The sequence below is a fragment of the Meriones unguiculatus genome, chromosome 8, assembly GCF_030254825.1.
Source record: "Meriones unguiculatus strain TT.TT164.6M chromosome 8, Bangor_MerUng_6.1, whole genome shotgun sequence".
Classification (NCBI taxonomy): Eukaryota; Metazoa; Chordata; class Mammalia; order Rodentia; family Muridae; genus Meriones; species Meriones unguiculatus.
This window is the reverse complement of record NC_083356.1, coordinates 31,558,023-31,584,687: the sequence shown is the minus strand read 5'-3', so window position 1 is coordinate 31,584,687 and position 26,665 is coordinate 31,558,023. Positions and strand designations below refer to the sequence as shown.

At 40.6% G+C, this 26,665-nt stretch overlaps 1 protein-coding gene across 10 annotated transcripts in view; it reads left to right on the top strand.

The window, feature by feature from the left end:
- Khdrbs3 (KH RNA binding domain containing, signal transduction associated 3) overlaps positions 1 to 26,665 on the top strand; it is a 168,395-nt gene that overhangs the window by 38,629 nt on the left and 103,101 nt on the right. For 9 of the 10 annotated variants that reach the window (XR_009593689.1, XR_009593690.1, XR_009593691.1 and 6 more), the window contains one exon: positions 20,075 to 20,193. The exons of the other annotated variant lie outside the window; for it this stretch is intronic. Coding sequence is in view for 5 of the 9 variants with exons in the window: in XM_060389318.1 (XP_060245301.1) it covers positions 20,075 to 20,193 (119 nt within the window). In the remaining 4 variants the exon portion in view is untranslated. Of the gene's footprint in view, positions 1 to 20,074; positions 20,194 to 26,665 lie in introns of those variants that run through there. 10 annotated transcript variants of the gene reach the window in all.

Genomic DNA, 26,665 nt, shown 5'->3' with positions numbered 1-26,665 from the left:
TCTCCATTCACTGAGGTTTAGGTAAGCTGAGAGTTCGGTCGTTAACAAGAAAGCACTCTCTGTAGCTTCTACAGATGCCATGAAAATATGTCATGTGCTCAGGGACACTTCAGGGCCTTTTCTTTAGCACTTCATTACCATTGATAAATCACAAATCTTAAAAAATTAAAGTATTTGGCTTTTTAAGAAATCCTGGACTAGAAGAATTAAACCAAAATTTTTTTGATGTTGTAAGAGCAGTAGGAAGGTTAAAAAATGCCTAGGAGGAAACCAAAACTCATTCAAAAGAGACCTGCTGGTTATGTGGAGGAGAACAAAAAGGCTGAGTCAACAAAAAGGCTGAGTCTTCATGTCTGTGCAGTGACACCAGATAACCATGAAAGAACAGTCAAGATTGGAATTAAAGAAATAGTCACTTGTCACTTCACTTTGCAGACAGACCCATGTCTCTTATTAAAACCCTTAATGCTTCCTGCTGAGTTATACCCTGTTGGAGAGTGTTGGGCAGGGTGCCTCCACTTCTCTCTGTTTTGATAGCTAGCCCAAGGGCCAGATGGATTTGGGGGATCTTATGGGAATCTCTCCACTTCTCTCTCCTGCATAGCACTGCTTTCAAAATGTCTTAAGTCCTAGTTGGGAATAAGCCTAGATAGCAGGCAGCTCTCAACATTTTTTATGTGCCTTCTGATGCAATTGCCCTTAATTTTTTTCATAGTATTTTACTGGATTTCTTGAAAATATCCATCTACTCATAACCCCAAATACACAAATAATGAAAATTCTTATTTTTGGGTTGGAGAGGTCTTACTCCTTTTTTATTTTAGAAAGTTCTAGTAGTTACTGGTGACCTTGGCCTCTGAAACTCCCTAAACTGCTTACACACCCAGCAAAAGCTGTGGTTATTTTCCTCAGAGGATTCAGCCCTGCTCTGTGAGGGCCTTTTCCAGATTCTGAGGTAATAAATAGAGTCTTGGTTCCAGCTTCAGAAACATTCCCATCAAATTACTTCCTTTTGCTCATCCAATATCTCAATGCAGTCCCCATGGCACTATTTCTGAGTGACTTCAGTATTCTCCAGTTTTATACACCCAGTGCCTGTCAATCCAGTCCTTTCTATTAGAGCCTTGCCACTGAAGCACCTGGTGTCATGTTTACTTGGTTAGATCCTCACTGATAAACCCATTTTGGAAAGTTCTTCAGGTAAGGGATTTCACCCAGGAAACAGCAGGCTATAGTTTTCCATAACAAACACCATGTTAGGCATCTGGAGAACCTTGAGAATCCCAACAACCATGAGCACTATACAGAGGACTCGGAATGGATAGGCAGACTGTGCAGGAGTGAGAAAAGCTTAGCTGTTGAGGTGGGTTTCACAGAATGTCTGCCCATCATTCTACAACAGGGTGCCACTCGGTGGGTGTGCAGCTAAGAGACAGCTGTTTAATAACTGACACAGGAGATCTATTTGGGAAACAAAATGACAAGTGATGTCCATTTTGTTAACCCCAAACTTGGCTGTTTGTTCATGGTTATCAAGTCTCACTGTATTACCAAGAAGAATATCATTGCTTATTTGCTCTCATCTATTCAGCAGGTATCTTGCTGCATGCTGTCTATATTCAAGGTACAGAAAGTGATTTTGGAGGAGTCTTACAAAGATGAATAGCGCAATTTTAAGTGTCTAGGAGCTAGTCAGCGAGGCAGCCTGTGAAAATGTGTGTAAATCTCAAGGTTGAAAGGAACCTTTTTATCCAGCTTGCTGTTGGATGATTGACACTTCCCAGAGCATTGCTGAGAGGCTTGACTGGACTAGGCTCTTAGTGAACTTAAACATTTTAAAGGAGCCACTTCTAGATTATCCAAATACTGTTATATGTTAGAATCTTCATGCTTGTAAATGGAATTGATGCTCCTTTTCAATGCTTCCCTTTTAGTCCTGATTCTCCTATACCTCTTCTTCTGGCTTTTGGTATTTAACTAAAAGTACTTGTGTATATGTTATTCTCTCCTAGATCATTTACCCTTTTTGTAAGCACTTTGAGCCATTTTAGCTGCTTAACTCGGCATTGTTGAAAACTTTCACCTATTATTGCCTGGTCTATAGAACTTTATAGTCCCCCCCCATCATTTTCCTCTCTTAATGAAATAGTAGCACCTCAGGTATATTTGCATATAGCCCTTTGTGTTATGGCTCTGGTGAGCCAGCTGCCATGGGCGCTGAATCCAGCACCTGATGGAACCCCGGGCCCTGTTGGTTTTAGAGTGTTTGTTTTAGTCCATCACTGGCTCGTAGATCATCAGATTGTACTTAACATGGCAAATAGACAACAGACTACCTGCCTAAGGTAGTCACTGTTGGCTTTGTGCACTAAAAGCTCTGTATTTACTCTGATTCTATGTCACTTGACCAGACAGGCCATGTAAGTAACGAGTGAGTCACATGTTCAGCCTTAGAGTAGATTTGTCAAGTGAAAATCTGGGCTGCATATTCACTGAACTTTATCCTTTAAGGTTGAACGACACAGTGAAAACAAATGAGTGTCATTTTCTAGCCCTGGCAATGTTATTTTCTTTGTAAGATCCCTAGACAAGCTTAATGTATAATCCAGTTTACAATATAAATATTTGTACCTTTTAAAATGACACCCCTGAATGAAATTCTCAGCTTGGTTGTCCACTGTCAATGGAGGCAGGCAGTGTATGAAATGTGTCTGGAGGTCTGCCCAATATGAAGAGCTTTCTCCAGTTTTAGGATACTTGTGGAGATATTCATTTTCAACAGTTGTGTATGTCTGTACCAAGATATATCATATCCTCCAAGGCTGTGACTATTAAAGCATATACTGATTAATTTTTCATAAGTATGTTGACTTCTGTTATTGCTTAGTAGAGCAAGTCTGAGTGACAGAATGCACATTTATGCTGCAGTTGTATTTTGCTATTAAATATTTAATGTTTGTTTGGTAGTTTTCAGGTGGCTAAGATTATTGGGCTTTATGTGTGCTCAGCACCAGGCTGTGTTTGGTTACAACATTAAGGTATGTTGGAGAGTGTGTGTGTGTGGGGGGGCATCTCTTATAGATTCCTTGATGTTTCCATTATGATCTAGTTGTAGCCTTGGATCATTATGTTTATCTTTAAAGTTCTGTTTTAAGTAAAAGTGACCCCGCCAGATATTATACAAAAATGGAACTTAGTCTTTTCAGCTTCTTCCCAAACATTTATTGGCTCTCACCTTTGTTTGTGGGTAGGACAGATAATAGACCTGACCTAAACATGTGTGGTAAAGAGATGATAAATTCTACTTTGATTTTGTTTTGAATCGGCCACTGTATATATTATTGTCCATCTAACCGATAGAAAAATATTCATTTGTAATTTTAATAGATACGAAAGTAATAGAGGGTAAAATGCTTGTGTGATATGGTTGTTATAGAATGTTATTAGTGCAGTTATATTTCTATCTCAACGTGTGATAATGCCAGCGGGATAAATGAGTAAGACATTGAATCTTCACACAAAGGAAATGGGTTTTATAATGAGTGTGGTCTGAACAGAACTAATCTCTTTCTTGGATCATTACTCCACCTAATCATAAAACTTTTTTTAATTCAAATCCTTGCAGGGTTCTAATTGGTGACCTCAGAGCCTGATAATTGTTTAAGATAGCTGGTCCTCTGCAGAGTACTTAATGGTGTTTGCAATTAAAAGTGAGAAATGTGCTTTAACCCTGAGGTACAACTAAAAGGTAGATTTTATTTTTTCTTCAGACTTTAACAGTAATTCTTACTTTCTTCTAGAAGTTATTGACTTAAATCTTTACTAACTCAAATTAACCAAACACAGCCTGTGTGTGGGCTTCCTGAATATTTGACAAATGCTTTGGGTTATATTGAAGATAATCTCTTCAGTCTTTGGAGTCATCAAGGGGTTGTTCTGTTCAGGAAGACGCTCCCTGGCTTTCCTGTCATCCTTGCCTGGCTCCATCTTTCTGCTTGTACTTTTCAGTGGTTTGTTTACATCACTGGAGCCAATTCTTACGACCTGCTTCATTAAACAAATACTGATTTTTAAACTAATTTCTTCTTATCGTATGAAAGTGGATTGGTCAGCCCACATCATTAATGCCAATAAAATTACATGTGACTGTGAGCCCAGTCACTCATCCTTTTTCCATGGGCACAGCTGCAATTGCAGATGTTTGCATGGCTGTGTACCTGTTATGCCAGTACCTCCTTTCCTTCTGTTATTTCTCAGTCAACAGTGGGCAGTCAGTGAATGCAGTCAACTTCCTTTCCCTACAGAAGTTTCTGGACAATAAACTTAGTCTATTTTGTTTGCTTACTGCTGGGAAGATTTTGTTTTGTCTCAAAACCATCATAGTTGTTAGGATGGTATTTGGTGAAACAGCAGAATATTGAGTCAGACAGTCCTGTAGGCAAACTGCAGCTCTGCTGGTTGTTTAAGGGGAAGGGAAGTGATAGTTTCTGTTCTGAGCAGTTAGAAGGACTAAAGGAAAGCCTCTTTTGCCTAGAATATAGTAATTGCTGAACTTGTTGGATTTCTTCTACTTATGTTAGTTAGGGTCCACTCAGGTTGTCCTTATTCTTTACCTTTATTGCTTCAAAAGTGCAGCGAAGATTTTTATTAAGAACTTAGGGTTTGGGGGCTAGGACACAATAATTTTTGAAAGCCTTGGAGTAAGGAGATAAACTTAGATTTCATTGATGCAGCAAATAATCTTATCTTTGTATCTTTTAAAAAATGTCTTTGTGTGTAAATAACTGTACCAAATTAAGGAGAAATTAAGGGGACTGAGCAAACAGTTCGAAGACAAGTGTTGGCAGTGGTGCAGAAACCTTTCATATTCTTGGGGAAAATGTGAAGTTAGTACAGTTCCTATGAAAAATGATACGGAGATCTCAGAATTAAAACCAGGACTGCCATTGAGCCGGCATCTATATGAGAAAGTGCATCAGTAAGCAGAAGTGATATCTCCTTTGATGCTTCTCCTGCCACTAGAAACAGTAGCCAAGATTTGGAGTCAACTCTCAAGTAGTGGGCTAATAGGTAAAGAAAATGTACAAGCTGTACCTTGTATATAACTCAGGGAACACACTCCAGCCTACTCAATATCCTTACACACTGACGCTGCTATGCTATAGGAATCCAAAGCCGAGCTTGCCAAGGTGACCAAGGAAGCACAGAAAATGTTTGATTGGCATGGACAGGTTCTTAATTGCCGTCTTTCTCATTGGTGCAGTGTATTTTCTTTTCCAGAGTGATGGTGCTCTCAGAGCTCAGTTTCTCTTTTCTTATGTAAGAATAGAGGGAGGTAGAGCCATCTTAAGTACTGCTGGCCTGTTGTTGTTCTTCTTCTTCTAACTTCTAAATCACAAGTTAGTTATTTGTCAAATATTAGTAATAATGTGTGCAGGATATTAATACAGCAACAGTTTTCTTTAACCAGCTAGTTCCGCAATGATTGACACAGAGAGACTATGATGTATTATTAAGCTGTAGGCACTATGCTGGGCAAGTTCTGAGCTATTCTAATCCTGCTAGCTTTAAAACCCATGTAAATGCTTGTCACTTGCTAATCTGATGACTCCCAGAGTCTGCTCCATCAGTCTGTCCTCAGGGCACACTTTCTTGGCCTTGAACTTCTAATTTCTCTTGTCCAATGGCAAGAGCTCCTCCTCTCCAGCTCTTCCTCTCTCTCCTACCTTGAGGTCCCCATATGACCCCAAGCCTAGGAACCTAAGCGCTGCTTACTTCTCCTCTGTCCAGTTACAAGCTTCAGCAACTTTATTAAATAATTAACTTTGAATTAGTTAAAGCAAAATTTACATAACAAAAAATAGTGGATGTGAGGATGTACTCATCTGAACCTCAACCAGATCCTGGAGGCCAGTAATTAGCATTAGAATACATAGCTCCAGACCACCTCCAACAGTTACTGTAAATAGTTGCTTATATGTATGTGTTAATAGTTGTGATACCACTAAGGCCGTAAAATTGAGTTATATTTTTGGAGGTATTTAAAAATTGACTGGAAAGCCCAAGGACAGTTTTATTAAAGTTCAGGGCTGGAGGGGAGTGTGCATGGACAGGACAGACTAGTTGAAAATCCCACCATTTGTTAGGAAGAAGGGAGATGGAGGGAAAAAAAAACAAAACAAAAACATGTTTTAAGTTTGGCCTGCTGGTCAGAGAAACAGTGAAGAAGCTCAGTGTCAGAGAAATGAAAATTAGTAGGCCTAACCATGGACCTATATTCAGGGGTCTCTCAGTGCCAGGCTTCTGTGGTTGTAGGGCAAAGAATTGAAGCAGGGACACGTGACTGTTTGAAAATCGAAACAGAAGCAGCTTATTAAAAGTGTGGTGACACACTCTTTTAATCCCAGTGCCTCAGAGACAGAGAAAGGCAGCTCTTTGTGAGTTCAAAGCCAGCGTAGGCTATATATGGAATTTTAGGCCTGTCAGGGCTCCCAGAATGGGAGTTGTGTAGTGAGTTGAGGAAAGGACTCAAAAATACTGAGTCAGGAGGCCTATAATCCCTGCCACATTTTGCCCTGTTCTTCAGATGAAGCCAAGGCAGTCTTCTGTTGCTAACAGATATTCATTCTGTTCTAACTGGCTACTTTCTTATGCTAACCTTGGTGTTTCAGTCTCCAATCTCTTCTCCCCTGCCAAACCTGAAATATTTTCATAGTGAGTGTCTCCAAATGTAATAATAATCCAAAATCTCTATTTTGTATTCAGAATCAAAATTCCTCCTGAACAGTAATAGTGACAAAGAGGAAGAAGTGAGGTTTTAGAAATCAACAGCCCAGCATTGAGATTCCCCAGGCCTAGGATGTTTAGAGTATCTTAGGCATTTTCTTCTGTGCATGAATGATTATGGCTACCGTGTGGTAGTGTTGCAGGGATTGCCTGCCTGAGAAGTAATCTATAAATAAATTTTAGTGCCCTGTAGCATTATCTTAATTAGGCATAAGATGTGCAATTAATAGTTTTATTTTCTTTCCCATTTCCTTCTCCTTTTTTCTAGACGAATGTGACTGCCATTTCCTTTGTGTAGGCTTTAACCTCATTTCTCTAAAAATATTTGTTCTGATTCATGAATATTAGTTTGTTTCTAGGAGTGCTTACTATTTAGAGTGCCACTTTCCCCTCTATTAACGATGTTTACATGTGTCTATCATGAACTTACGCATTCTTATTCAGCAGTGACAGGTCTCTAATCTGCTGTGTCATTTTTTTCTTCTCTTGGAACACTTTGCAAGATTATGGGCTGAATGAGTCAATGATGGTTAGGCAGGTTTTAGCATATTTAAACCTGGTTGGAATGCTAGCGGTGTTCCTTTAGGCCTGTATTATTTAAATATAATTATTTGCACTGAAAACATTTATGCGGTTGGAAGTTAAAATTTTCTTTTCAGAGCAGCAGGTGCAATAACACTAATAATCTGCCAGATAGGGTGGCTGATGGGTGGAGATGCTGTATATATGTCTTTGAAGATTCATCTTAAACCCAACTGCACAGTTACACTTCCTTTGCACTGGCTTTCTGAATGTTGAACACATATTTCGTTCTCCTTACACGAACTCATTTCTGGATAAATTTTTTTTTTTTTGGTCAAAAGTTTAGTTTAGTTGGGATGATTGGAAAGGCAGTGCGTCATACTATTTTTCATTGTGTTGGCTGATCTTCATTAGTAAAGGCCTAGTTATCTGCACTGTCATCTCTTTGTGGTGCTGGTTGATCTGTATTGCTCTCTCATAGGTCTCGGATATTCTCATGAATTCCTAAAACAATACCTTTTAAAAACTACTAAGTTGTGACATTTAGGAGAACACTTCATCAGTGGCTACCACCTCTTTTACACTTTAGCTCATTCCATATTTTAAAACAGCTGTTTAACCACCTAGAAACCATGCACAGAACCTTTCCTCTGTCAGCACAAGGGGCTGGAACACAGCAAAAGTAAAGGAACAGACTTCTTTCCAAGGCTCTTTTCACAAGCCTGTGGACATGGACTACAGTGACACATTGTTCACAGGTTGTGGACAGTGGGAGGCCTGGAGTCAGGGAATTAGATACAGAGCTGTGTTGTTGTTGAAGAACTACAAAGTTAAACCAGAAAAAAGAAAAATGTTATCTTTCAAGAACATCCCATCTCAGGGGACACTTAACTTTTGAAGTGCTTCATCATTCAGTCCTCATGTTGACCCTGTTGAATAGGTGCTGTGATCTCAATTTTTCTCTTTTTTTGATGGGTAATCAGTGACACAGATGTGATGACCTTTTAAAAAGATAGCCATACACAGTAAGTATGCTGAATTATTTTCTGAGCTCTTGGTTTTGTGTTTCAGTTTCTTCTCGGAGAGTCTGTGTATTAGTCAGGGTTCTTTAGAGAAACAGAACTTATAGAATGAATTCAATATAATCCTAAATATAATAAATCTCATGTACAGTTTACAAGGTTGTAGTCTAGCTAGTTTAACAATGGCTATCGAATAATCAAAGGTTCAGAGATCCAGTAGTTGTTTAGTCCCAGAGGCTGGATGTCTCAGCTGGTCGTCAGTATACTCTAGAATCCTAAAGAAGTAGGCTTTATTGCCAGTAAAGCAAAGGACTTTACAGTGAGAACAAGAGCAAGCAGCCAAAGAGCAAGAGTATCCTTCCAAGTCCTTTATAGAGGCTGCTAGCAGAAGGTGTGGCCCAGATTAAAGGTAGATCTTTCCACAGGTTAAAGGTGAATCTTCCCACCTCAGAAGGTCTAGATTGAAAGTGGTCTTCCCACTTTTAAATCATTTAATTAAGGAAAAACAAACTTTCACAATTGTACCCAGCCACTTGGGTTTTAGTTAATCCCAGATATAGTCAAGTTGGCAACCAAGAAGAGCCACCACAAGCCCATTCCTTGCCAGCTTGACACATATTCCCATTTCTTCATGGTATGCTTAATTTCCAAATAAAAATAATAACCAGGTCATAATTATGCCTAACATGGTATAATTATCCCACAAACAACCACAAACACATTAGATTTTTAACTAGGTCATAATTACATCAACATAACTATCCCTCATACAACTTTAAACACATTATAAATTTTACAGTAGGTGTTAATGTCCCTTGAGATAGATTCTTTTGGTATCTCAAACCTTAAAATATGATAACTATTAAATTCTCTTAATTGGTGCTAAATTATATAAATAAGAAACATAATTATCTATACAAATGCATTCTTAAAAAACATGTGACAGAAACACATTGATTATAATCCTCAGTTCTGTCTCTGGTCAAATGGCCTTAGCTGGTATTTTAACGACAGCGACTCTCCTCTGCTACCCGTTCTGGATTTCATTAGCAAGCACTTAAACAGGTTGTGGTTCTTTTTCTGGAGGAGTGACCCCTACCTTCATTCCTGATAGGTCTGTCTGTGCCCTTTGTTCTTCGGCCTGGATTAGGCTGCCATGGTTTCCCTTTGACCTTAATCACAGGACTTCATAGCAGCAAGAGGAGAACTAAAGGATCTTTTGCACTCTAGACATAATAATTCTTACCTCTGTTGTGGAGAAGCAATCCAGTTTCCCCTTGGTAATCTGGATCATTTACCCCACCTAACATTCCTTTCTTAGGTTGACTTTAGGGCATCAGAAGCTCAAAGTGACCAGGGGGGTCTGAGATTCTAGCTATTGGAATGTTTGTGTATCTCCTGATAGGAACACCCCTCTCTGGAACTAAATGTTCTTGGCCAGCAGAACTTAGGGCCAGGGGACAAGATGCACAGTTTTTCCTAGTGGACTTCTAGGGATGATAGTGAGTAGAACTATTCCTTTTCACCCCTTGATTCCAGGAACCATAGATCCTGGCTATGGGAGAAACCATAACATACACTGGACACTGATTCAAAGCATATATCACCTTCTCGAGAACCCTGACCTAGACCTCCAGGCTGCTGCCACCTAGTTGGTGTTGTAACTGTGTCTTCAAAAGGCCATTCTATCTTTCTATAAGGCCAGCTGCTTCAGGATGATGGGTACCATGGTAACATTGGTGGATTCCATGATCATGGGCTCATTGTTTCCCTTCTTTGGTAATGAAGTAAGTTCCTTGGTGAGAAGCAATACTCTGTAGAATACCATGATGGTGGTTAAGGCATTCGGCAAGTCCACAGTTATATGCAAGAGAGTCAAATTTATAACCAGAATAAGTGTCCATGCCAATAAGAGCAAAGTGTTGTACTTTCCATGGAGGAAGTGGTCTAGTGTAGTCAACCTTTTACCACGTCACTGGAATCAGCATCATTCAATAGACCCTAGCAAGTCAGGATTGTTCCCTTTACCCAGTGTACAATTACCCTTGAAAAAGGGCATAGGTCACTTTTGGGAAGGACAGGCGAAAGGTTAACAGTAGAACTGGAGGAAGGCTAACAATAGGCTAACTCTTAGGCATCTTATCAAGGACAAGTTGACAACCAAGAATAGCAACCACAATTCTTAGGTAAGAAGTTAGTGCTTAATATTGAACTCAAGGGGTTCGTATTTCAGAGGTATGGCCTGTCTGCCATCACTCTTCCTACTATTGTAGGTTCTGGACCATAGGATCAATTTTTGCTCTTCTTTAAAATGGTAAAATTTATGTATTGTTTTGCAGGGGAACCATGTAGAGCAGCAAGTCTTTTCTGAGTGGATCACCTATGCTTTTGGCGCACATATGATTGTGTGTGTCTCTGCGCCTGCTTCTTTTGGTGCCATGGCTGCTTCTGTTTGAATTTCTTGTCTTCATTTAATTCTGTAGGGTACTTTGTTAGTAGAGGACTCTTTCTTAGCTCTTTCATTTGGGCTTGTGTCTTGATCTATTCTTGATGCAACACAAAATTCCTTTAGCTCCACTTTCAAACCTCACAGGCAATCACTGTCATTGAGGTTTTGTCATTTCAAGCTTCTCCTGACATAGAAACAGCACTTCTCACAGAAAAGCCAAATTGCAGGAGAGTAAAGGAGGAGCAGATGTGCCTACATTCACAGAGCCTGGGGACACTTGGGGGTTACAGCTCCCAGAACACTGCCACATCTCATTTCAAATGAGACAGAAATTGTTAGCTGTTCACAGTAGCTGATGTTGTGAGATAAGTGCACCTGAGAACACGCACAGACATGCTTAGAGCTGAGTAGAGCATCTGTATTGCTGACTGGAGGCTGCATGGGGAACTTCTCAAATCCCGCAGCCCCGAGCCCCTCTGCTCTCTGTCTTTTATTCCCAAAAAGCACATCCTGACTGTTACATTGAAGTTAGTAAGAAGCAGAACTATGGAAGCCAAAAAGCAGGGTTAGTGCACTTGGGATCTTTTCCACTGGGGTACTTTCCTAGAACTGTTGACTTAGCCTTTGTTCCTGTTTTGGCAGGTATTATAGCTGGCATGCTGGGTTTCCAGGCCTGAATGGTGCTTCTAAGACAGCATAAAGTCTGCTAAGTTCTGGGGCCTACTAAAATCTGGGGCCCTGTTGCACAGAGAAATGGCAGAAACAGACCAGTTAAGTAAAGAAGGACATATGTCATGTTACAGCAGGGGTAAACATTGAGGTCACTGTAATGTATGTCACACACAAATTACAAGAGATCACTGTTGTGCATTTGCACACATGAGGTCTGCAGGGAATGGTTATTGAACAGGTGTAGTGTTTCATCTTTGCCAGAGAATGAAAAGTTCTATGTTCTGTATCAGTGAGCATGCGCTTCCCAAGACTGAGCTGCACACTCAGAAGTGCAATACATAATCATAGTAAAACCCATGTGTTCTTTAAAGAGAAAAAGAAAAGGCTTGCTGTCCAGTGTTAGATCATCTGCATTGGAATCCTGTTTCTCCTCTTTATTAACCTGTCTTTCGCTAGCTTCCTAAGCCTGGGCGTCGTGCTCTATAAGATGATGTAAGAGATGAAAACTTCTAGAATGGAAAGAGAACCCACAGCCATGGGCATGGTGACCCGTTGTTCCCAAAGTTAAAATAGTCAGGTTGGCATTGGTGATTTCCCACCACTTCCTGAAGGAGTAGACATGGTCACGTATTGGGAAAGCAGTCTACAGGGTAAGACAGACTTTAAATATGACAAAATAGCTGAGGAATCATCAAAGAACAATGTGCAGAGACTGGCAGGTTGTCTTACTACAAATTGGGATTTCAGCTAGACACAGTGCATCCTGTTCTAGCATAGGAAATGAGGCTGACATGGTGAGTGGTCATGACGGTACACCACGGAGAAGAACGGAAGGAAGGCAGAATGTGGAGGTACCTCTGTGGTGATTTCAATAGGACATTCAGTATTGGGTCCCATGCTTCTCTGAACAAAGCATGCACCTCATTGGCAGTTTTCTCCTCAGTCATCTGTCTACTCTTAAACGAACCACGTTCATTGCCCATTGCTGCTCATTCCAAGAGTTAGCTTACACCCTTTCCATGCCTTTACCCACATCTCTGGGTGTCTGATTTCCACTTTCAATGCAGGGCTCAATCCTCTTTCCTTTAGGATGCTTCTGCTACCTCAGCTGATTTTAGAGCAACTTCTTATTTGTTATGAACTGTCACTATTTCTTCTTGATGTGAATAACCTGGCCTGCTTTCTCATGTTTTTGTCCCCATTTCCTTTCTTCATAGAACTAAAGAACCCGTCTTCCCATTTTAATCTGTCCATTGTTCTGTGAAACCTAGGGCCTGTCATCAAGACCTACATCTAACCCTAGTAAAGGGACATGAACTCAGTGGTGGGCTCTTTGACGCCCCCCTCCCCCGCAGGAGGAGCATCTCTGCTAGGCCACAGAGGAGGACTTTGCATCCAGTCCTGAAGATAACTTATAAACCAGGGTCAGATGAAAGGGGAGGAGGTCTTCCCCTATTAGTGGACTTGGAAAGGGACGGGGAGGAGATGAGGGAGGGAAGGTGGGATTGGGAGGGGATGATGGAGCTGGGATACAAAGTTAATAAACTGTAAAAAACAAAACAAAAAAAAGATCACACTGAAAAAAAAAAGACCTACATCTACTTTTTATAGCCTTTTGATGGCAAGATTGTGTGTCATTATAAGAAATGCTGAGATCTTAGGGTTTTCACTGTGTTGGTGAGTAGCCTTTCAGTAGTGTTTTCCGGGACCTCCTGCCCTCACTTGGAAACCCACATTCATTTGCCTATAATTCTTCTCCTCTGTATCTTTTAAGAATTTAGGCCTGAATTTTCTTGCTTTTTCAGTAATCTTGCACATTCCAAAGCTGTTAACTAACTCCTTCTATAACATTTTGTACATAATATTACAAATTTGTCTCTTTGCCCCAATCTCTAGATTCTGTCCTAGTATGTAGTGTGTCTCAGAACTAAGTAGACTTTAGATAAATGCTAGTCAGTGTTCTGGCTACAGGTGAATGTCAGATCATTGAACATTACTGATTCTCAAGGTATTTTGCATATAGTTTCTACACACTATCTGTATTTAAGTGAGATGCATTTTGGGTGAATCCCCTTTACAGTTTCAGTGAAAAGGCCAGGAAAAAAGTAAGTGAGATGTGAATAGAGCACAGCTTTTATGTTCCCAGCCAAGTAAAACTTGTGGCCAAGTCTTCATAAATTTATGAAAATTGGTTTTCTAATTTAAAACAATTCTCTAAAACTTGATTTAAATTTTATGTTTTAAATTGATAATAATAGTATGTAATTTTAAAATACAATTGGTTACCATTTTCTTATTTGCTGTAAGGAGATAATGTGTGTACACAGTGTGAACATGCATCTTTGGGCATGTTTTTAGAGGATTAGTATATATAGGTATATTTTATGTATTAGGTTAAAAAGAGAATATTTTTTATTCTTTGCTTCAGAAGCTTTGGGCCAGGAAAAAACCAGATTAACAAATGCTATTACTTACTTTTCTCACTATTTTGACCAAATACCTAATAAAAAGAAATTTGAAAGAGGAAGAGTCTATTTACTCCATTGTTCTTGGGGATGTAGGCCATCCAGGTTGAGAATGTGTGGGTACGTAAGGTAACAGTTTATGGCTGCCGGTCCCATTGTAGCAGCACGCTGGGAGTAGAGAGTAGATAGGAAGTTAAGCATCGTATTAAAGCTCAAGCCCTCTCCTGACTCCTGACAGCAAAACTCCATCTCCTAGGATCCCACACACTTCTAAAACATGCATGAACAGCCAGGGACCAAAGGTTTAAACACATGAACCATGGGAACGTATTTCACATTCAAACAAAAGATAAAATGAAACTAAAGCATATTTACATATACTGAAACCTTTATGGAGATGAAAGAGATTTGGCCTCGGTAGCTTGAAAACAGAGTTACTGGCCTCTATATCAGTGGTTCTCAACTTATGTGTCACCACCCCTTTGGGGTTCCAGTGATTCTTTTACAGAGTCACTGACAGTCATTTGAAAACACAGATGTTTACAGTACAAGTCATGATAGTAGTAAAAGTACAGTTATGAAGTAGCAATAAGCATAATTTTATGGTTGGGATCACTGCAACACGGGTGTCTGGACTAAAAGGGTCACAGTGTTAGGAAGGTTGAGACCCACACGGACTTATTTCTGGATGGGAATGTGGCACTGTATTTAGGTAAGGAGTGTGATGCCAAATGTGATCTGAGAACAGTGAAAGTCAGATCCTCGGTGCATCTTTCCTGGAAATCAGGTGGAATCCTTGTGCTGGTGACTTCATTTTTCATAGCCATCAAAAGGGACGCTTGGATCTGGAGGAGCATGTAGGAATATGAGCCACTTTTCTTTCCTGAGTAGCATAGGCTTGAGAATGTGAAACTGCCAACTCAGACTAACGATAAACAATAGACAGTTGTCATGGTTTTAGGCGTTCTCTGGAAGAGTTGCACCCCAGTCTCATTGTACTTTACTCTCTTCATGAAAACATCAGACTACTATAATCACCAAATATACATATAATGAAAATTGTAGTTGTTGGCCTGGAGAGATGAGATAGTTCGGTAATTAAAGTGGAAATGCAAGGCAGGTGTGACAGCCCAGCTTTAGCTCCAGCCACAGAGGCAGAGATGGGATCCCCAGAGCAGCCTAGTTAAAAAGACTAGCAATATCAGTGAGTTCTGGGTTTGATTGAGACTCCTTGCTTCAATGAGTATTTTTTTTTGGGGGGGGTCAGAATATCAAGGATGATTTCCTATTCTAATGTAACCTCCACAAAACACTTTCAAACTCATGAGCATGTATACCTACCCACACATGTACTCACACTCATGCAGAAGCATACATACATGCATGCATATTACACACAAACTTGAAAAATGGGGGAAAAGTCTAATTGTTTTAATGGAAATTTTAGTTTGCCTAGTTTGTTGACTTTTGTGTTAAAGATTATTTCTAATTAGTACACAAATAGATAAGAAGAGATAGGATTTATTTTCTTTTACTGATTAAATAAAGCTGAAGTCTTAGATTGAACTCAGTGAAGCAGCTGACTTACAACTTGTTGCTGTTTTATTTTTTTAATTCTTAAAGTGTCAAATGTATACAGTTACGATCATGATCATATCCTCCTCTAGTTCCCCCAGGTTCCCTCTTCCAACTACAAGACCTTCCCCCCATCCTCCAACTTTATATTTGTTCTTTGTGAGTTTCACATCATATACTGTAGTCCCACTCATCTCCTTGTCCTTTCATATTGGCCTTTCACTCTTGCAACCTCCCCCCCCCACAAAATTAAAAAAAAAAAAAAACAAAAGCAAACAAAAAACAAAGCATATGAAACATCTCATCATGAAAACTGTGCTATGTCACAGCACGTCCCACAGTATAGGTCTCTGTCCACACATTTTCACTCAGAAATGTTCATTCCAATGAGTCAGTGGTCTCTTTTGAGATCCCTGGCTTCTGAGACACCATCAACATTGGATCCTCACTTGGTTTTCTTCCAGTTATTGCCCTGTGTCATGGAGATTCTGCAGCTTTGGATGCAGGACCTGCCCTTTGACATGCTCCAGCAGTTCATAGATGGAGTAGATTTGGAGGGCAAATCAAGTGAGCACTTGTGCTGCCCAAGTGAAGTGCAGGGCCTGTTCTCACTAGTGCTGCAGCTGGTGAAGGACAGAGCCACCTCACCTACTGTCATGACCGTAGGGTCAGCTCTCCCAACTGCCTCAGGTGGCGAAGGATGAGAAGTTGGAAGGCATCACCCCCATACCCCTGCCACCTCATGGCTGATCAGTGGCTGATCAGTGACGGGGCTAGCTCACCTGCACTGCCAGGCTCAGCTCTGCTGTGCTGACCAGGTAAGGTGTAGGGCCTGTTCTCCTGAGTGCTGCAGCTGTTGAAGGACAGGGATAGCTCTCCAGTGCTCATGACTCTGTGGGCATTCAGTACTGCCATGGAGATGGGTGGGAGGGGCAGCAGATAAGTGACTGGTCAACTCTACCACACCTCTGCCACTAGAGTCAGCTCCACTGTTCTCGGCAAGGAGCTGGGCCTGCTCTCTAGAGTGTCGCTGCTGGTGAGAGGTGGTGTCACCTCTCCAGAGTGCCACAGCCAGTGAGAGGCATGGCCATTTCTATAGAGACACTGGGCATCCAGGTGGTTCTGGCAGCTGCCCTGACCAGGGATGTCTCCATATTCTGTAGTGGTAAAATGAGCCCTGCACATTGATACCAATCCCTGCCACTGCACAGCCAGGAGCCCAGACATAGCCCTAGGCAGCAGTTTGGGCTGGAACCTCACCATGGCCCCAGGTGGTAGGGCTGAGCACTCACAACAGGCTACTCTTCTCCACCCACGAGTCTCCAGTTCCATTTCTCTTCATAATGCTCAAGCTGCTCCACTTCTCTTTCTCTCCCATCTGTCTTCCACATACTCACACATTGTGGTGGCTTCCACTGCAGGCTGGGCATGAGGCTGGTGGCCTCTGGGTGACATCATTTGGCAAGCAGGTGTCTACAGCTTGTTTGTGCCATGAGGCAGAGGGCAGGTCTCTGGGTGGCATGGCAGTCCACAGGACTATCTGTCCTCTTCCAGTGCTGCCTGTATGGTGGTAGGCAGGGCATTGTGTGTGTATGGCCTGCCAGTGCCCGTGGCTAGAGGGCTGGTCTGAGGGTGTTTTTCCCTGCCTGCACCTCGTGGCATGGCAGAATGCAGACCTCTGTCTATTTTCCTTCTCCGTACTGCACTGCCTAGATTTGGTTTGATTAGATTTTTATGTGTCTTAGGCATTTTACAGCTTTTGCTATCAAATGAGCTAGGATAAACAAAGATCTGTCATTTGCTCTGCCCAACTGATATAAGAACAACACTAACAACATGTTTCTTTGCCCATTGCCGGGAATTTTCTACTCTTTCTTTAGAAAATAACACAGTAACTCCAGTTAATGTTGCCCATAAATGCATGAGTGTGAGACATTCACTGGAGTGGTCAACCTACCAGAGGCTAGCTCCTCTTCTCCAGCTTGTATGAGCTGCCCCTGGTGTCTCCATTAGGAAGGAAGGAGGCCTATGGACTCCTCCCCCATTCATATTGGAATTTTGGCTGGCTTGTGCACAGGTAACTACAGCTGCTCTGAGTTGATGAGTGCAACAGCCATGTCATGTCCGGCGAATTGCATTTTACAGCACTTCTTCCCACGCACCTTCTTATGTGTTTTCTGCCTCCTCTTCCAAGAGTCAGGAAGGGTTGGGGATGGTATTTAATAAACATGTCCTACTTTTGGCTGAATACTCATAGATTTTTATCTCAGCAACCTGCTGCCCAATGTAAAAAGAACGCTTTGTGGCTGAGGCTGAGAACAGCCTAGACCTGTGGGTGTAAGCTTAGTATTTAGAAGGCATTTGATAGCATGGCCATTTAGAAACCAGTAAGCTCTACTCTAGGGTGTGTTACCTTCCTCCCAAGTCCCCGGCATGGACTTTTGGACAAGGGCTGCAATACCATACCAGGTGTGAAAGATCCCTGCTGCCAAGCAGACCTCAGAGCTAGTCGGAAAGCAGATGAGTACTCCATGACACTTGGGCCCCTTCTGCACAAGTGACATGTCTTCCCTTCCTGGTTGGTACTGCAGTGTGCAAGGTCCATTGTGGGGTCAGACCATTGATGTCTTTTGTCTCCCAGCAGCCTAATGAAACCTGACCGGCGGGGAGAACATTTCTTCATAGGGTTTCAGGTGATTTCTTTATGTCCTTTGACAAACATTGATGGTGTCTTTAGCAGTTTGGTCTTACTTCGTGGTTATGACAGGTACCAAGAGCAGTGGTGTGGCCTGCGTTGTTTTGCACACCTCTGGGGAGGTGCCCTGTGCCTGCTGCTGCAGTTTTTATTTAATAGCCATGTCTTCAGGGAGCAGCACTGTCCATTTCTGCTTGCTTCCTCCGTTTGAACTACTACTTTAAAAACACATTTTGAAATTATCCTACTAACCAGTAAGTTCCCATAAGGCTTTTTCATGCAACCTTAGTTTTGGCTAACCCATCTCCTCCAACCCCACCCCATTTTACACCTTTAACCCCCACTATGCCACCCTCCTCTTTCATAGGTCATGTGTTCCCCCCTTTTCTCCAACAACATTTTTTATTGGGTTATAAGATAGATTTTAATATACCTTTTCTCTAGGTTACCCCAAAGGACTCAGTGCATTTTATTGAAGACTGAAAATTATTAATTTGTCATAGTCTATTAAACTATCAATCCTGAAAATTTACAATTTTGTGTTTATTTATGGAAAATGCCTAAATGTTTCTCATCTTCAGATCCTATCCTTTGTCTTTTTCTCCTCCACCATTCTAGCCTGTGTTGCAGTGTTTCTTGATACCATCAGCCCTCGAATAATATCATTCAGGTACCCAGTGATTCTGTTCTTGAGATGGAGTTACAGTAGGACATGTACACACATGCACACACTGCTCCTGCATCCTCCCAGGGCAGAGACAGGGACAGGGACGGGGAGAAAGAGCATGAGGGAGAGAGTCAGAGAGAGACACACACACAACCAGACAGAGACAAAATGATGTATGCAAGTCTCCATTTGCACACCTCCAGTTCTTTCTCTTTCTCTGGGCCTGTGTCTTGTACTTGTTGGGGGTGAAAGTCTATATTGCTTGTGGAAGTATTTGAATATGCCTCTGGTACACAACTATAGACAGTACACAAAATGAGTAAAAACATGCTGTTTCTAGTTTCTGAAACTTGCAAGTGGCAGGTGGCAGGCAGTAGATGTTTGTAGAAGTAGGCTTTACTTGGAGAGACTTGGGTCGTGGTGAGGGATGCTACCTCCCTTCTTCCTATTTATAGTCGTAGAGTTGTCTCTATGCACTTTGTGAGGACCGAGCCAGGACAGATTAATTTTCCTGTTCCTGCTACTTCCCTGAGGAGGGAGAATCAGTGAGTTTCAGATGGATGAACCTTGAAACAGGATGAGATTATTCCAGCATCACGGGGAAGGGGGTGAATTACAGAAGACAGTATGTTAACTTACAATAGACTGTGATGTGTGAGGAGGCGGCCTGAAGTTGGGAGCAGGCTGACCGAAGGCTGTCTATATTATCCAGGCTAACTTAGTCAATTTTCAAAAATTATAAAAATATTGAAATAAAAATATAATTACATCGTTTCTGCTCTTCCCTTTCTTCCCTCTCTCACGTCACCCTTGCTCTTCGGATTCGTGTCTTGGAGCCAGTTCTTGATAGGACTAGATTTAGACTGCCAGGCCACAGCAGTAATCAGGGTGCTGGGGCTGCTCAGCACTTAGGTGAGAACAGGATGGGGTAGTTCCTGTGAGGCTTACTTACTATTTTATGTTTCATTTTGTGTTTGTCCATGTATCCCTTTGTGAGCATATGTAGCTGAAGGCTGCCTTGAGAGCCACATTTCGTGCACTTTTAACTTAACGAAGATTTCATTGGTAAAACGGAAGATGTGTCATTACCTGAAAAAAAAAATCATGTCAACTTAAGGGTCCTTGTTTCTGCATTTGATTTCCTTCCACAGTGGAGCTGATCAGACTCCACACCTGCAGTTCTGGGTCACGTGCTTCATGGGTATCTTTTTGCCTTCACAGAAATAGAAAAGTTTCAAAAGGGAGAAGGCAAGGATGAAGAGAAGTACATTGATGTGGTGATTAATAAGAACATGAAGCTGGGACAGAAAGTGTTGATTCCTGTAAAACAGTTTCCCAAGGTAAGGCGTGTGCTGTGGACTGCTGGTAACCTGAGCCCCAGGAGCAGATGCTGCAGCGGAGGCTCTGACCTTCACATGCTTGAGGATAATTACAGCTGCATAATGAACTGAGAGATTTGATTCTTTTGTTTCACTTAGTAGAAATAGTGAAGTCGTAAGAAATATGCTTATGCCATACTAGCCATGTGCACAGCCTACCATTCTTTCCATTTTCCTCATGTAAAATATAAAATTGAGTGGTTTAGAACTGAAATTGTTTATGTGAGATGCATAGAATGGCATTAGACAAATGCATACTTGAAGAACACCTGTTGGCACAAACTTTCTTTTGGGTGTCTGTATATGGTTCAGACACAGTGTTTTTTAATCTCATTGTTCATTCCTTTGTATGGCAGAATGGTAATCCTTACCTTAGTGTACTAGAGCTAGTTTAGATGGTTTTCAGTTTGATGTACTACATACATTGCATGAGTGTTTTACTACAAGCCATTTTGTGACAGGTATTTTCATTTGTCTGGCCAAATGCCAAGTATTGAAATTGAGCTATATTCATGAATGTTTTTCAAAGAATTACCTTGTGTTTTGTTGGTTTTTTTTTTTTTTCCCCCAAAGTGGTTGCATAATGTGATGTGTCCATAGGTGAAGTGTTTGTTTGAATCAATATGTTGCAGTATCACGCTTTCTGTTATTATTATTCATTCTGTTGTTTTTTCTTGTGTGTGTGATCTTACATTTCCCTAGTGAGTAAGAACATTGTCTATTTGGGTCTGCTATTGTCAAGGTCACAGTTTTTACCCATTGATCTCTGGGCTACATGTGCTTTTATGGTTGACTGGTTGGAACTGTTTACAGGTTCTAGCTACAAGTCTTTTTTAAGTGTGTACTTTGCAAATATTTGGCTCAGTCTTTGTCTTGCTGTTTTTAATTTGTTGACTTTTCAAGGAGTCTGTCATTTTTTTCAATATTTTATTTTATAATTACTTCCTTCAATAAACTTAAGAAATCTTGATCAATCTCAGAAAAAAATATTAGAATCTTTAATAAATTGTAAATACATTCTCCTGTTTTTTTTTAAATGAAAATTCTTTTTTAATTATCATTTTAGCTTTTACCTTAAGGGCCATGACACATCTCAAATGAGTTTTGTAAACTGTGTAACTTAAAGATTTGCTGTGTCTTCCAGAAATCCCTTTGTTAGAATCTTAACCTTAGACTTTACTGTCACTCATGTTTGGAGGTGGGACCTTTGGAAGGCACAAGGATTATATAGTTCATGAAGGGTTCCCACAGTGATGACATTAGTTGCTTTTAAATGCAGGTAGAGAGAGACTGGGAAGGTGACTCAGTGGGGTTGTTTAGGCATGAGGCCCTGAGTTCGGATCGCCATCTCCCATGGAAAGGCTGGTGATAGCAGCATGCTCTGTAACTTTATCTGTGGTTGGTTGGATACAGGAAGCCACCCAAAATAATGAACTGTGGATTCCCTAAGAGAAATTGTCTCAAAAACTAAGTGGAAAGCAATGGACATCAATAACCACTGCCCAGACACCCATGAACACCTGACTCACATACACACTAAAATAACATAAAGAGAGAAAGAGGAGGAAGAGTCGCCGAAACTAGTGTGTTTGCTGTTTGCATGTGATATTTGCATTCATGTTGTACAGTGCCACAAAGTCCTTTAAAGTGGTAGGCTGACCATTCTCCAGTGGAAAAATCACACAACCAAGAATATTTTAGCAGCACAAATTGGTTTTGAAGAGGTTTTTTTTTTTTTTTTTTTTTTTTTTTGAAGAGTTATTTTTTAAAAGGAGGGAGAAGGCAGACACAAAGATGATGGCTAGGGAGGGGTATTTGTGAGGGACTAATAAGAAACCCTTCCCTACCAGTGGACTTTGGGAGGGGAGCCTGTGGAGAAGATGGAGGAAGGGAGGGGTTGAGAGGAGAGAAGGGAGGGAACTAGAGGGGGGATACAAAGTAAATAAAGTATAATTAAAAATAAAAAAATAAAAGAATTGGAAAGAAAAAATAAATTATACTAAATAATAAAGAAAAATTTTAAATATTAAAAAAAACACACACACACACACATTGCAAATCCTGGTACTCTGCTCTTGGATGTCTCAGCCTACTGTTAGCCAGGAAACATCACCTCTGTTCAAGTATTTTGTTACAGCAGCAGAAGATGGGATGCGGCAGAAGTCAAGCTTGTTTTCTCCCCAAGAGAGTATTTGCTCTTCTCATCAGATATGCTGCTTTCTATCCGTGGGTTGATTTAGCACCTTTGCGAGATGTCAAATGGCTGAGGAAGTGAGGTTTGCTTCTTGTGCTTCATTTTGTTCCCCTGCTGTATTTATGGATCCTTGTGCCAGGACCACAGTCTTGTTTCCTGAAGCTTTTTATGGAGAGGCATGAATGGCTGAGTTTAGACCTTCCCTTTCAGGATTCCTTACATATGCTGGATCTTTTACAGTCCTGTTAAATTTAAGAATTCATTCATGGACTTGCACAAAATGACCTGCTGCTTTCTGGCTGCACCTGTGTTCTGTCTCTTACTCTAGAGACTTCATCCTCTCCCCAGATCTTACTCTTTCCTGTGTGAGTATGGCACGGCTGTCCATTTATGGAGACATGCTCAGATTCTTCTCAGTACAGGTCGTCTCTGCCAGCTTCGATATTCATAGTTATTCACTAATCAGAAACTGTGTATTTTAAACTATTTATTTTCTAAGCTTGTAGCACACCATTTGCTATCCTTATTATCTGTTTCTTCTTTCTTTTGCTAAATTCCTAGTTTTATTAAGTTGTTTGGTAGATTTGTTAGGATCTCTAGTTACATAATCATACTGTCTGCAGAAGCTGCTTTACTACCTCCTTATTTGTATTTGTGGTAAAATACTGAACACTGTCGGTAGAGGTAGAGTAGGAGCCCTTTGCTTCTTAAAAGAAGAAACATGTATGATTCTCTTACCTCTCATCTTTGCTTCACGCTTATTGGTGAAGTTTATGAGAACAAATGAAGATGAGCTTCTAATTTTCCCATAGTTGCTTGTCCCATTCACTATTCTGTGGAGAAAGCCTGCCCCTAACGTTTGGGTGTAATCAGGACAGGAGTCAGGTGCTCCTGCTGACTCTCCACTACTGAACCTATTACTTACTTTTCTCACAAGTGATGTGCTCCATCTTTATAATCCAGGGAAGTTTCTTAATAAGTAGATTAAGACAGTCTTTTTTCTTTTTTTAATTTTTCTTTTTTTAAATAATTTTTATTTTTTTATATTAATCACAGGTTATTTACTTTGTATCCCAGCCGTAGCCCCCTCCCTCATTCCTTCCCAATCCCACCCTCCCTCCCTCATCTTCTCCCTGTCCCTTTCCAAGTACACTGATAGGGGTGGTCTTCCTCCCCTTCCATCTGACCCTAGTTTATCAGGTATCTTCAGGACTGGCTGCAATGTCCTCTTCTGTGGCATAGCAAGGCTGCTTCTCCCTCGGGTGTGTGTGTGTGTGTGTGTGTGTGTGTGTGTGTCAAAGAGCCAACCATTGAGTTCATGTCAGAAATAGTCCCTGTTCCCCTTACTAGAGAACCCACTTGGATACTGCTACATCTGAGCAGGTGTTCTAGGTTATATCTATACATGGTCTTTGGTTGGAGAAACAGTCTCATAAAAGACCCCTGTGCTCTGATATATTTGGTCCTTGTGAAGCTCTTGTCATCTCCAGGTCATACTAACTCCCCCTTCTTTGATTTGATTCCCTGCACTCTGCCGAAGGTTTGGTTATGAGTCTCCGCATCTGCTTTGATACACTGCTAGGGAGAGTCTTTCAGAGGCCCTCTGTGGTAGGCTCCTGTCATGTTTCTTGTTTTCTCCTACATCCAATGTCCATCACATTTGTAAGACAGTCTTAAGAGAAAAACATTAGTCCTTTAAAATGCATGATAGTCTGTATAATTTTTACTTAGACTTCTGATTGGTTAAACTTAGAGTCTAATGGCTGTGATTCCACAAATACAAATTAGTCCTTAAATTAAAAAATAAGGACACCCACTCTTGAGAAGCACTTGGTCAGAGATTCCAGTGTGGTATCTTTTGCTTGTACCTGACATTTCAATCTTGGTCCTGAAAACACCAGCATTTTATCTGATTAAAGGTTGCTAGGAAAAATCAGTTCATTTTGATGGGAATTGCATGGAATCTCTAGATTGTTTTTGGTAAGATGGGCCATTTTTACTATGTTAATCTTACTGATCCACGAGCATAGGAGATCTTCCATCTTCTTCAGTTTCCTTCTTCAAAGACATGAAGGTTTTACCAGGCAAGTTTTTCACTTGTTACCCCAAGATATTTTATATTATTTGTGGCTACTGTGAGGGGTGGTGTTTCCCTAATTTATTTTTCAGTCCATTTGTCATTTGTATACAGGAGGGCTAATGATTTTTTTAAGTTAATCTTGTATCCAGCCACTTCACTGAAGGATTTTATCAGCTCTACGAGTTCCCTGGTAGAACTTTCAGTGTTACTTACGTATACTATCATATATCATCTGCAAATAGTGATATTTAAACTTCTTTCCATTCTTTCCAATTTTTATGCGTTTTAGTTGTCTTATTGCTCTAGCTAGTACTTCCAGTACTATATTAAATAAATATGGAGAGAGTGGGCAGCCTTGTCTTGATTTTAGTGGAATTGCTTTTGAGTTTCTCTCCATTTAATTTAATGTTGGCTGTCAGCTCCTTTACTGTGTTTAGGTATGTCCTCTTTTCTCCCAGTCTTTTATCATAAAGGGATGTTGGATTTTGTCAAAGGCCTTTTCAGCATCTAATGAGATGATCATGTGGGTTTTTTTTTTCTCTCAGTTTGTTCATATATTGGATTACATGGATGGATTTTTGTATGTTTTACTATAACGTAGTCTCTGGGATGAAGCCTACTAGCTCATGGGGATGATGTTTTTTATGTGTTCTTGGAATTGGTTTGAGAGTATTTTATTGAGTAGTTTTGTATCAATGTTCATGAGGGAAATTGGTCTAAAATTCTTTCTTTGATGAATCTTTGTGTGGTTTGGATATCAGGGCGATGACCTCATAAAATGAATTTGCCAATGTTTCTTCTGTTTTGTGGAATAATTTGAAGAGTATTGGTATTAGGTCTTCTTTGAAAGTCTGCCCTAAAATTGTCTGTCCCTGGGCCTTTTTGGTTGGAACTTTTAATGACTGCTTCTATTTCTTTAGGGGGTCTATTGTGTGCGTGTGTGTGCGTTCATGTACATTTTTCTTATTTGTTCCATTTATCCCATTTACTTCAAGAATTATGTGCACTTTTTTAGTGTGTGTGTACGTATTTGTATGTGTGTGTGTGTGTGGGTTCTTGATGAATGTGTGAGTGCACCATGGTGTGTGTGTAATTCAGAGGACAGTCTTGGGTGTGGGTCTTGGCCTTTGACCTTGTTAGAGATAGGCAGGCTCTTTTGGTCCGTCACAGCTGCTTACTCCAGCTAGCTGATGCACAGGCCCCTGGGGATTTTCTGTCTCTGTTTCTCCTCTCTGGGGATTACAGATGGAGATTATTGTATGCAGCTTTACTTGGCTTCTCTGGGTTGATCAGGTCTCCAGGCCCACAAGTGTTACTTCCTTTTATGCCATTGAGTGTAGTTAAAGCCGATGCTGGAATTCCTGGTCTTTTAATTCTGAAGTCTTGATCATCTCATTGTATTAGGCTGGTCTCTTTTATCTTGTATTGTCTGTCACATTGTGTAATTTTGGATTGTATCCTGGACATTATAAATGTACATTCTGGCAGCCCTCAGTTCTGTTATAGTTCTCTGAAGGACACTGATGCGTTGTTAGCTAATTAACTAGATTATATTCAGATTGTAAACTATTAAGAAAGAGTTGAGTTCTTTTTTAAGCTTCTGGCTTAGGCAGCCAGAGATGTTGGCAGATCTTCTGTTCTACCCCTTTCTGGGGTCCTTCTTTCACATTTTAGCACTACAACTGCCTCAGGCCTTGCTTCTTAGGTGTAAAAAGCTCTGAACTTAGTAGGTTTTTACCTGGCTGTTTGTTTCAAGTCTTGACTATATTTCAGAATTTAACTGTTTTCTATCACTGTACAGGGCTCACAATTGTTATTTTCTTCAGACTTGTAAAGTTATGGTTGATACCCATAGGCATCAGATTGTGATCAGCGTTACTCACAAAGATAGGCGTATATATCGTGATATAAATAGAAAGCTAGTTATGACCACTTCAGGGACAGACGCACTATTGAGCAAAGATGGCACAGGCAAACCTTCTTCATAGATTCTTTGTGTCACTGTCAATGGATGGAAAGATGGGCAGACACAGCAACTCTCTTTAATTAAATATTCTGGTACAGGATAATTGCCCTCAAATTGACACTCTGTTGTAATAAGATCTTGTATGAAGTTCTTACATGAAATGGTATCTCAAAATTTCAAATATTCCTTTTCA